The sequence below is a fragment of the Poeciliopsis prolifica genome, unplaced genomic scaffold (genome assembly GCF_027474105.1).
Source record: "Poeciliopsis prolifica strain line A6 unplaced genomic scaffold, Auburn_PproV2 SCAFFOLD012, whole genome shotgun sequence".
NCBI classification, from domain to species: domain Eukaryota; kingdom Metazoa; phylum Chordata; class Actinopteri; order Cyprinodontiformes; family Poeciliidae; genus Poeciliopsis; species Poeciliopsis prolifica.
In genome coordinates, this window is record NW_026562387.1 from 10,307,667 (window position 1) to 10,319,457 (window position 11,791).

Here is an 11,791-nt window from a genome sequence, read left to right on the forward strand (position 1 = left end):
CCTCAATTTGCTTTCCTCTGTAGAGATCAATTTGTGTGAAAAAACTAGCCAGGTTTTATCATGCATCAATAAGGTTAAACTAGTGGGTTCATACTGTAGTAGTATAGTGTTATCTGCAAAGGGTAAAAATTGTTTAATTCCCCATTTAGATCTTTTTTGACTTCACCTAAACTACCAGTTAAAAATACCAGTCATCCAAACGTACTTTACTGCCATCTACTGCCCGAAGCAGCCAAAACATGTGCTATTCAATATTTGAAAAATAAATTTAAAAAACTGCTTAATTTAGATTAAAACCATTTCCTTTCACATGTAATAAAATAAGGCAATGGGATAAAATAAGCCAAAAATATACATTTGTAACAATCTCAGCTAAGAAGTTAAGCTAAAAAGCTTTTGTTTAAAGAATGTAAAAAAATAAAAATATGCATCCATCTTAAAAAAAATTTGCATAATCTGTTCTTTTAGTTATAAATGCACTTTTACTCATGTTTGTAATTCCCCTTCATGATGGTGAGCAATATTCAGAAAAGGCTAAATCCACCTTCTAGTAAGGACAATACATTTAACTGGTTTAATGGGAATGTGCTGTAATGCAATCCTACTCCAGATGCCTTATTGTGTTTAGTCCTTTTGTGTTCAGTCAAAAGGACAAAACACAAGAAGCAATATGTACTTTAGCCAATAGGACAGGCTTCTGGTCAATAATTAAAGCCTGAGCTGTGTGTTGGTTCTGTGAAATGGAACAAAGAAATCAGGTTCAGTTTCATTGAATCATTTATTCTTTCCCATTTCAAGAACAATATGAAGTCCACCTAGCATTCAAGAATACCAGAGTCCAAACTATAAGTCCTTCAACCAGCTTGATTTCACTTTGGACACTTAATTTTTATCCCTTAATATAAAATTAAGGGATAAAACATACAAAACAGAGGAGAGGAAAAACAAATCATTTTAATGTAAAAAGCACAGATTGTTTATTATAAATACAGGCTGGGAAGGAGCAGAACAAAACTGCTGTTCCTTTAACATTCAGGATAAAAACATTGTAAACAGTAAACCTGGCTCAATTGAATTGTGCATCACCAACAACTAATTAAAAAAAGGAAATATTTTTCCTTTACACTTAAAAATGATAACAGAATAAATCTACATTGTGCACAGTGATCTGGGCCCTGAAATATAAATTAAACATATACAACAAACCCAACACCTGAGCCAAACCTTTATTTCATAATTATGTTTGCTAAAGTTAAAATAAAACCTTCAAGTTTAGGTCACAATAGTTTTATTTTAGTAAAAGATATTCACAAGACTTGTGCACAAATTTAAATTCTTAAATAGTAATGCATGTACCAACACTAAAAGCAAAAGTAAATATTTACACTATTGGTACATCTCTTGGTAAAATGGAGGAATAATATGCCACCGTTTTAAAAACAGAGAACCCTGAAGAAGTTTGCACCTGCTGCACAATCTTTCCCTCAATAGCAGCTCAGTTTAAAAAAATAAATAAAAATCATCCTGGGGTGCTGGCCTGCAACTCTGGCAACGCATAGTATGCCTGGAGTCTGGGGACGCCAGTGGAGCAACAAAGCTTTGAATACCAGGCCTTCTCTCAGCTGCAGCAGTCTGTTGCTCTTTTAGCATGGATGTGAACGCAGCTTCTTTAAGCACAGTTGGGACAAGGACAAAGTCACTGCTGAGTTGTTGTTTGATTGGCCATAGCAAAATTCTGCTGGAGCACAACTAGAGAGGTACGGAGCTGTGGAGGAAAACATACGACCAAGTTTGTGTAGAAGGTGCTTTTTGTTTTTAAAAATCAATGGAGAGACAAGTAGATATACACAGACAGGAAAGCCAGTTCTTTGAGATGGGAAGATAGAGCAATTCTAAGAAAACAATTGCAAAAAGGCAACATTTCCTTCAGCAGAACAAAACTAAACATACAGCCTGAACTACATTGGTTCAGATCAAGGTCAGCAACTTTTTCCAATTAAAAGAATTTTGCCTTTGTTGCAAAAATTTTGCTTTTGTTTTCTAAAACAAAATTCTGACAATTTTGTTTTAGAATATGCAGTAAATGAAATCTTACTTTGAGAGCTAGAGAAGTTAATCTGAAAAAAATTAAATGTATATATTTTTACAAAGGAAAAAAATCTTACTTGTTCTAGAAGAAGAATGGAGTCCTGCAGGACAGTTTTTAGCAGCTGCATGTCTTCCTTGGTCCTAAATCCTGGCAATGGTTTGGGTCCAAAGCTGTCAGAAAGAGAGCATTAGTTTCCTGCATGCAATAATAAGGTGCACTTACTAAATGCAAACTCAACAGCATGCAACTTTAGACAAGAGCTGATGCAACACCTCTTGTACAACCATATTCACCGAGACAGCATCTCCATAGACTTTGTGCAGAGAACTGAGGTGAGCTGCTTATGCAGGAAAACAAACCTGATGTTTTCCTGCATAAGCATCACCCTCACAAACTTTTCAGATTTAGTCAACTACTGATTGTCCTACCATCTACAGAAATATGTTGATTAAAAGAACCAACCTGGCTTCCATCCGCTCCCTGAGCCGATGCTTTGTCGTGAGGTACATGCGGTGAGCCACGTCCTCCATGGCCCACAGCTTGAAAAACAAGCCCACATTGAGTACTATCAGGATCAGCAGACTGTAACCAGGAGAAAACACAGTTTATGTCACAAGAATAAAAGACAGTGGTATCAGATGATCAAAGATACAAAAGGTTGCAAAGTTCACAGGTTTAACAGGAAATGATTTTATATGCTCGAGTTGGAAAGAAACATGTCCTCATAAACAAAATAGAAAAATCACAATATTCAGCTCCCTCTTTGGTCCATCAACTTACATTACACTCATGCTAACAACTATTGCAGTCGTGCTCCATCTCTGTGGGCTTGAGGTATCCATGGGGGCTGAAACAAAAGATTTAAATGGGCTTAATTCTTTTAGCACACAGACATAAGCAGAATTTTAAACTAAAAAAATTTTGCACTGGTTTAATGAAACAGGATATGCTCTACTAGGAACAGGAAACATTTTGTAACAGAACCATGAGATAGATGTTGCCCCATTCTTCAGCTACAATGATGCAATGTCTTAAATTTTTCTCAAGTCATCTTCCCACTTCAGCAACTGTATGAAAAATGGCATCAATCTACCACCAACTTTTTCATGCAAAACACTACCTGGTTATACCAACCTCAATGGTAAAAGTATGGTTCGGTAACTTTATGTCTTTAAGAAATAGTTCAGTACCCATGTTTCCATCTCTGTCGTCAGGATCCTGCGCTGACTGCTTTCCGGGCTTTCCATGATCCAGTAGGGTCCGGCTGAACGTTCGCCTCCTCCTGCGGAGCCCAGCTTTTCCAGACTCTCCAACTGCTTGGTTAATTTCTGCCTCCTCTTCCAGCAGTTCAGCTTCTGCATCACCATGAAGAACATAAAAAAAAGTTATTTAAAAACCACTTTGCTATTCACTGCATTGTGAACTAGTTTCTTGTTCATGATTTTTTGCAGATAATCTAAATTTCTGTTAAACTATGTTGGACAACAACTATCCACAGATTCATGATGTTTTATCTGCAACTATTTTGAAACCCAAAATTCATACAGTATCAAAAAGTTGATTCAATAATAACTTCTCTCTGCTGAGTTTCCCTGAGCAGAAAACAATTTATAACCAGTATTAATGCATCATTTTTTAGTTCATAATGATTAGCTTCATCCATCTTTTGAATGAATTTATAACATACACTTTTTCACACTGCAAACAAACTTCATACAAGAATTCTACAACAATGAGCAACACAAACAGCACATTATTGAAATGTAATAAAAATTGTGTCATGCATTAGTCATCCACATTAACTGATATGCAGGGGAAAATGCAGCGCAACAAACTGCCTAGAAGTTAATCAATAAGTAAATAGCTGTAAATAAGGGACACGGTAAATATGCACAACAACGAATGTAATTGGTTTTATTCCTTTCAAGCAGCAACCGTCCTCAGACTGGGGCAGTAAATCTAGAGCAAGGGTTACAAATCAAAAGGTTTTGATTAAATTGTATTCATGGGTCAAAATGGTTAAATCCAAGTCCAGACTCAAATCTAATTGAAAAAATAAAAAATAGTAAGACAGTCTGAACATAAATTTTCAATCTGAATCAGCTTGTGTAACTGAACACCACAATCTTCAGAAAAAAAAACATCCTCTGTTGACAATTATGTACAGCTTTGTGTTGTTCTTAGGCTATTTTGCAACAAAATTACAGAAAATAAAAGTCTGCATGTGAAAACCATGCATCTCCCCTGTACCCCCATTTACAGTCACACTATTCTATGTTCATCTATTGCACAAAAACATTTAAAGCTGAGACTGCACAGCGCACTGTGGTGTTTGTATTGCCAGATCGTTTTTAATTCTCGATAGCGATATGACCAATTTGCGCACAATAAATGATAAAGGTTTGCCGTGCCGGCTTTGTGTGACGTGCATTCAGAGTAGCTGATAAGAGTGACTGCAATATCAGCCCTCATTCTTTGCCCTTCCTGCAGACACAGCAGTAATATGATTCAGCAGTGCTATATGTGCGCTAGAAGAAACTCTTCATATCAGATAAAACGTACAGTAAATCATGCAGTGAGAAGGAAAAAGGACAAGCCCTTTCTGCCTTTGGACTGTCCCCCACCCCCAAAAAATAAAAAAATAAATTAAAAAAAAAAAAAAAAAAAAAAAAAAAAAAAAACTCACCCTTTGGACTGTCCCAAAAAATAAATAAATAAAAAACAAGCAAAAAAAAAAAAAAAACTCACCCAGTTGTCTAAAATTATCCTCAATGCCACTCCAGGAGTTTTTTGTAATGAAGGTTTTGATTAGACCAAATGTTGGTTTGCAGTACTTCACATCAGAGTACACCCTAACAAAACAAAAACTTTTAGTTTAAATCCATTCACATTTAAATAGTCTGCAAATCAATTAATTCATCACCTTAGTCGACACTTCCGTTTGGAGACTCGCATGATATAGTAGCGGTTCTGTGTGTAGAAGTGATCATGGTAGGGGACGTTATGAGTGTGCACCACAGCATCCACCTGGTAATACTGACCCTCCCTGGATTCTTTGGACAACGTCTGGTGAAGTAAATGAATCTCAAATAAACCAGACAAAAAAAAAATGTTTACACATCTAGTCAACCGTTCACACAGACAAAACCACACCTGGTTCTCTGTAGCGGTGGAGAACTTCCCAATAAGGGGGTTATTGATGGTTATAGTGTAGTTCATGACCCGCTTGTCATTTCCTGAATCATCCTTCTGCCAACCAGTAGAGCTCAGATCTGAAGACACAAAATGGGAAATCTTTATTAAAAAGCTTCCATGAATATGTTTTAATACGGGAGAAATTGATGTAAGGTCCTACTTGTTATCCTGCGGATTTCCATAAACCTTTGAGTGAAGCTGGAGTCTGTGAAAAGCAGCTCAAACATTTTGCTTGCGCTCATGTGGAAAACCTTGTTGAGGTACAGTCGTCCTGGTTCTTCGGACTCGTCCATTCCATCCTCCACTGGTTGAAACAAACATGAGACCAAAGTAATAAAAAAAAAAAAACCAAGAGAAACAATCCCCATTCTCTTACCTTCTTCATTGGTTTCCGAGCCGCTTTGCTCCAACAAGTTCTCGTTGGCGTTGAGGTCGAGGGACTGAGTGGAACGCTTGGAGAGCCTTTCTGCGTGGTGTCGCTCCAATGGAAGAGTCTGAGTTCGTTGTAGGGACGGGGTGCTATGAGACTCATCCTGCAGGAAATGAATACCATTCTAAGAAGATGATTTGAGCAAAGAAAATATTTAGTAATATAGAAAAAGAAGACGATACCATGCTGGTTGTCCTTTGTGAGCTAATGGGTGAAGGCATCTCCTCTCTTTGAGGTGTGGAGCTCTGCAATGGAACATGCTCCACCACTGGGAGACGGAGGCTGTTGGGCCGCTCCAGTCTCCCGAGACCTTCATCAACACCGCTGCTGAACTTCTGCTGCAGGCTTTAAAAAAAAAGGAAAAAAAAAAGCAGATTAAAGCTGGCACCAAACTTTTCTATAGACTCAATCTTCCTTTTTAGAACATGTTGCCATAATCATGTTTTCTTTTGCCATTCCCTTGTAAATTGTCAATTAATAAAGATAAAATCTATGCTTTCCCCAAAGAAAGTTCATGCTTGTATTTGCCTCTTATCAGGCATAATTCAAATCAGAGATATAGGTCATCTTCTCCCTCTTTGCAACCAAACGGTTGCTAGTTATTTTGCTCCTTCACCTTTAGCAGATAAATTCAGAGTAATATACAGAGTCGTGCCAGTTAAATTTTTGAAAGCAATCGCCGCCATCCTCATCGTATTTCTTCAGCTTTGCCATGATGAGTCAAACATTCGATGCTAAACCCCAAACTACTGAGATGAAACTTGAATGCTTCAGAGTCTGGAAATCAGTGAAAGGTCTCTGTAATTTTAAGCTGATTGGTTGGGATTGGTTGATTCTTTTGCCTCTTGTGATGCCATTACCCAAACATGTACAATGCAGGTTTATATTCTACATGCTTTTTAAGAGTCATTTTGAAATCTACACCCCAAATTGTGTTTTAAAGGTCATTGTTTATTGGTCAACCAAAGAAAGAATGAAACCTTAGAGTATCTTTAAAGTCAAGGAAAAGAAAAACGTTCAAGGTCCCAAGGGCTGAGGCCAAGTTACCTGATCTGCCCAGTCGATTCCGTTAACACCTGTAAACTCTCCATCTCCTCATTGTTCAGGCCCAGATCATAGCCATAGTGCTGTTTGATCATCTGACACAGCTCCAGGAACGTCAAAGTCTAAAATAAAGATAAATAAACATCAATTAGAAGTATGCAGAGGTCCCCTTCTCCTGCATTCTCTTGGTACCAGAAGGTGAACACAAAAACAAGCAATTATGCAGAGGGTGTACAGTCCAGGGAACTCCATAAGGAATGATTTACAGCCTTATCTCCATGGGTGACAACCTACAAACACAATCATCGTCAACTAGGCCAGTCAGGTAGCAGTACTGTGTTCTCAATGCAAAAGAAGTTCAGATTACCTAATATCTACTGGGAGGGGGGAAAAAAGCCAAAAACAAACTTCAAACGTGAGGAACTACAAATGGACAGATACTCAGCTTATTGAATGAATAATGATGACTTTATTTCAGTAAACCGGTTCCTCAGGGTTCTCCTACCTGTCAGAGGACATGTCCCCCCCTGCCGCTGTGCGCTTCGACCGGGTTCCGACTGGCTCTTACGCAGCGCCACCTGAACGCACCACCGCGCATTCAGGAAGTCCGTAAAGACGCGCCGCCCAAACGCCAGTTAGATATTTTTTCAGAGAAACCCTCCTCCTCTGCGCAGCGAGAGAAGCCGAGGTCCGTAAGTCGTTTGCCGTCGAGCCGCGGCGAAGTCCCGTTTAGTTACAAGCAGCTTGTCGATACAGATCTCTTGGCCACACCCAGACGGGGTCAATGAACTCCAGTTTCACACAGGTGTTTGTTTACCTGACACACTGTGACAGGGGAACCGTTCAGGGGAATAAAAAAAAAAAAAGAGGGCTGCAGCAGCAGAGATGAAATGAAAGGGCTGAAGTTCACTCTGACTGAAAGTTGATCATAATATATCAAAGCCCGCTTATTCACAGCCATAATATGCCTAATAAAATTAGGCATACTTATCAGTTAAATCCACCATATTTTATTAATCATTTTTAGATCCCAACATTTTGTTTTGACATCTTACTTTCGATTCTGACCGACACTTTCGTGGAGCCCTCAAATTGCATTTTGCACTTTATTTTTTGGAATCTCAACAGTAGGCTGAGACTTGTGATAAAAAGGACATCGAGTTTCTTTAAAAAGAGTTTGTTTTTTTTAATGTACTCATATATTTAAAAAATACATAAAATCCGTCTTATTTACTGTCATTGCATCAAATAGAAAGCAGATTCTAGGGCTCCACATGTTTCGATGTGCTTCCATCTATCACACTAGAAGTTTCTACCCGGCTCCACCTCTTAAAAGTGCTTTAGCTGACATGACAAAGCACTTTTGTACAAATTGTGGTTTTTGAAGTGCAGAAATAAACATGTCTATTTTGGGGGAACGAGCTAGGTCTGCTTTCCCATGTTACTTTGATCAATAACTGAGCCAAAGGTGAAAGCCTAGATCCTGTGGGTTCATTTTGAACTATATCCATGACTTCTATGAGTAAACTTCAAACCTTGCCTCAACCTGTAGAACAGTAAACAAAAACTCAGTCTGTTGAACTAGTGCAAAAACCTTGTAGTTTGTCACTGATAACATCAGTCAGTGTCTGTCTTTCTGTGTCTGTCTTTCTGTATCTGCGTGGAGATATTCGCTTTTCAACTGGACACACTGATCCTCAGGAAGGAGAGTAGATGGTAGAAAATTGACTGCAAATGAGTGGCAGTCATTCCTCCTATTGGAGCCCGACTGTTCCACTGAAGAGCCTTACCTTGTCCATCAGACTGTTCTGCCATATGCCGAAAACACTCCGATAGCTTTTCTCTCTTGCCGAGAAGGAAGCAAAGAAATACTGTGGATGAATGACGAACAATATATGTAGGATTATGTACTTTTATTTTATATTTTTAAAAAAAGTCTGAATCAGGTATCTTTTTGCTCAAATACCTTCTCGGTACGTGTGCCGATCTGGATGGCGTTGGGGATCAGCCGAGCCGTTTTCTCTTTGGATATTGTGGTTATATCTTTGAGAGACAGTATAATCTGTAAATGCATTTTAAACAAAGATGTTATGAAAACCAGCGAGTGCTTTGATAAGTGAAGAGTAACTTGACCCATTTTAGAATAATTATGTTTTCTGCAAGTGCAACTGATGCATACCTTTTACTTACCAAGATTAAACATTGGCTTTGTGCAAACAGATTTTAAAATATATAAACAAAAAAATAATTCTCATTTTCAAGGTATGTTTTGTAAAAGCAGAATGTTCTTAAAAACAAAAACAAAATAAAATTGCCCTGTTCTGCTTTTATTTGCAATGCATTCCCCCAAAATCAAATGAATCTATAACCATTTACTTAATCTTAGATGTCTAGGTAAGGTGGATTGTAACAAACAGCTGATCAGATCAACACGAGCAGATATAGATACAGGTGACCTTTGACCCAAATAAGATGGTACGACAGACAGAAGGATTTTTTTTTTTTAAAGCGTACTAATAAACTGTATTGATAAGCAAGTGTGACCCTATGAATCTGTTCAGATAATCTGTGGGGCAGTTATCTTCTGCTGGTGTTTAATTTTAGAGGATAAATTCTAATAAATAAACTAAAGTAGAACTCTTTCTGTACTGTTTTTACATTTATCATAACTTAATCCAATTTTAAAGAAACTAAAATACTCTTATGTTAGAGCACAAGATGTTTTTCACAGGATTAAAAAAAATAAAAAAAATGGTTAATTTTTTAATTTTATCTTATTTTTTTTATAGCTAAGAACAACAACACTGGGGATCATTGTTGAAAGTTAAGACTCATTTCTGGTTCCTCATCCTTTCCCCTCCAGTCTCATTACCTTTGTACCACGAAACACATAGCTGTAGAAACAGATCCAGTTCTCTGAGAGGTAGAGGCGTCCCTGAAGGAGGATGTCCCGGTGGAGGGCACAGGGATAGTCTGAGGAGAAAACAAAGCAGACACCCAGTACAGACAAATAAGAACATCAGAAGTTTTATTTTAAAACTTATTCACATTGTGGTGATTCTACAATGTCTTAAAATAAAAAATGTATATATATACATTTTTTTTTTTTTTTCTCCATCCTGAACTTACCTAAAATGAGTATTTCTGAGTCAGGCAGCTCCTTGAACAGCCTCTTAAACTCCTCCGCTCTCTGTTTGTAGTTTGGCAGAGGAGACTGAGGCACAGCGAGACACGGAGCCAGAGCGTCGGAGCTCTGTTTTGGGAAGATTACGGGTTCAAATAAATGTAAAACTCAAAGTTTCAGAACATTTCTTCTGCATCCGTGTGTGAAACAGATGATGCGGTTGAAAATAATGCAATACTTCATCTGAACCACTAGAGAGCAGTGAAAGATCATCATCATTTTTTGTGTAGTTAGTTCATTCTAAGCAACATTTGTCCTCATGACTAAAGTCTGAGGAAAATGTGGACTAATTTGAAGACTTTCAGGCTGAGCTCCAGCTCAATTGTTCTTACATCTTCATCCGAGCTCAACTGGACGTCCAGCAGGGATCCCGTTTCATCCGTGAGATCATCACTGCCCACTCCTGACCGGTTGGAAAGCTGGTCCATCAGCTCTTCTGGGCTGCTGACAACAGAAATACCCAGGTTTACACTTAAAGACAATATTGTAATAGAATAGAAAGCTACAAAAGTTGTCAAGAATAAACAATTCAATCAAAACATCTCAATGTTTCACATAAAACTGTGTGAAAGATTTTAACTCTGACTGGTTCCTCTATACAACATTATAATACTTATGAAATAAGTTTCCCCCTTTACTCTGGATTTTTCACCACTCAGGTGCATTTAAAAACAAAAAGACCAAAATAATTTGGCTCTTTAGACAAGAACTTTAAATAATGATAATATTGAACTGACAAGCTTTTAATGTGGTGAAGGCAGCTTTGGTTTCAAGTGGAGAGCAGATTAAATCAGTGGCACATTGTAAAATAGCTCAAGGTTTGTCAGCTTGTTCAGGAGTGAGCAGCTCTTTTCAGCCACAAATTGAGATCTGGACTAAGTTGTAATTCTCCAAGAGACTATATCAAAATAATGTCCAGGATTTGGTGATTTTTACTTAAGTTATTTATTTAGCACAACTATATACAGATGCAGGTTTCCCCTCGACGTATACACCTATTCAACATAAAGGGATTCCAGCACTCCATTAACTTAATGTGCATTAAACCAATATAAACCTTATTAGGGTGCAAATAAACATGAACACCACCATCTGATCTGGAGGCATGTCAATCAGATAAAGCCGCCCGCTGGTTCCCCAAATGCCCCGACGTGTCCACGTGTGGGTCATCCGAGCCAGACCTGCGGCCATCGGTCACTTACCGAACACGGAGGGGACCCAGGGTTCCGGTTCTGTCTGGCCGAGGTTTAAAAAGTGGGTCTGTTTGGTTCTGACGCCTCTTGAGTTTGAGTCAAACGCGCTCCTCCTTCCGCTTGACGCTTCCGCAGGTGCGTCTCATCCAGACCCGAGGGAAAAACGCCTTGAGGGAGTTGACGCCTCACTGATGACGCTTTAAATCAGCGAGTCAGGATCCAAACATTTTAACTAGTCCTCCAGGAAAGCAGGGTGATTGCTACGGCCAGGTGTTTGTGGTTTAGAAAATTATACCCATTTTTAAAAAGCAAATCAAAGTTGATCTAAGGAATTTCTTACAATAATTGTTAAATTATAGACGTCTGTGTTTGTATTTAAAAATCGACACACTTGCAGAACACACCTTGAGTAATCTGATTTAATTATGAGCAGAATCAGCTTTATGTTTAAGAAAACTGTCTCTGGTTGGCTGCTCCCACAGTGTTGATGATCCAGCGTCACAGTCATGCAGAAATACCAGTCCAACTGCATAGATCCACACAATGAGGCTGAACAAAACTCTCAACACCTTGTTTTTTTTTCCCCACAATGATTTAATTCTTTGAGAGTATTATGATGAAACAGTTGGACTTTCACGCAGCAAAGTACACAGCAC

General features: G+C 38.3%; 1 protein-coding gene across 2 annotated transcripts; it reads right to left on the reverse strand.

Annotated features, from left to right (window-relative positions):
- Nucleotides 1–759: 759 nt before the first annotated feature.
- Nucleotides 760–11,278, reverse strand: gramd1c (GRAM domain containing 1c). 2 transcript variants are annotated; one of them, XM_055037245.1, is made up of 18 exons: nt 11,145–11,278; nt 10,275–10,383; nt 9,888–10,011; nt 9,631–9,731; nt 8,725–8,820; nt 8,549–8,629; nt 6,762–6,880; nt 5,897–6,059; nt 5,661–5,817; nt 5,445–5,588; nt 5,243–5,361; nt 5,013–5,155; nt 4,838–4,941; nt 3,280–3,444; nt 2,870–2,936; nt 2,552–2,671; nt 2,166–2,259; nt 760–1,765 (listed from the first exon to the last, which is right to left on the reverse strand). In XM_055037245.1, the coding sequence occupies exons 2-18, from the start codon at nt 10,368–10,370 to the stop codon at nt 1,697–1,699; spliced, it is 1,962 nt and encodes a 653-aa protein (XP_054893220.1). In that variant the 5' UTR covers nt 10,371–10,383; nt 11,145–11,278; the 3' UTR covers nt 760–1,696. The 2 variants fall into 2 exon arrangements, with proteins under 2 accessions (XP_054893220.1, XP_054893219.1); XM_055037244.1 differs by having other exon boundaries at nt 10,275–10,386.
- Nucleotides 11,279–11,791: the final 513 nt, after the last annotated feature.

Excerpts from the sequence above, each read along its gene's own strand:
- gramd1c (XM_055037245.1), bottom strand. The coding sequence starts at position 10,370 with ATGGACCAGCTTTCCAACCGGTCAGGAGTGGGCAGTGATGATCTCACG. Across the intron at positions 5,589-5,660 it reads CTCGGAAACCAATGAAGAAG|TGGAGGATGGAATGGACGAG; the intron begins GTAAGAGAATGG and ends TGTTTCAACCAG. Across the intron at positions 5,362-5,444 it reads GGAAATCCGCAGGATAACAA|ATCTGAGCTCTACTGGTTGG; the intron begins GTAGGACCTTAC and ends TTGTGTCTTCAG.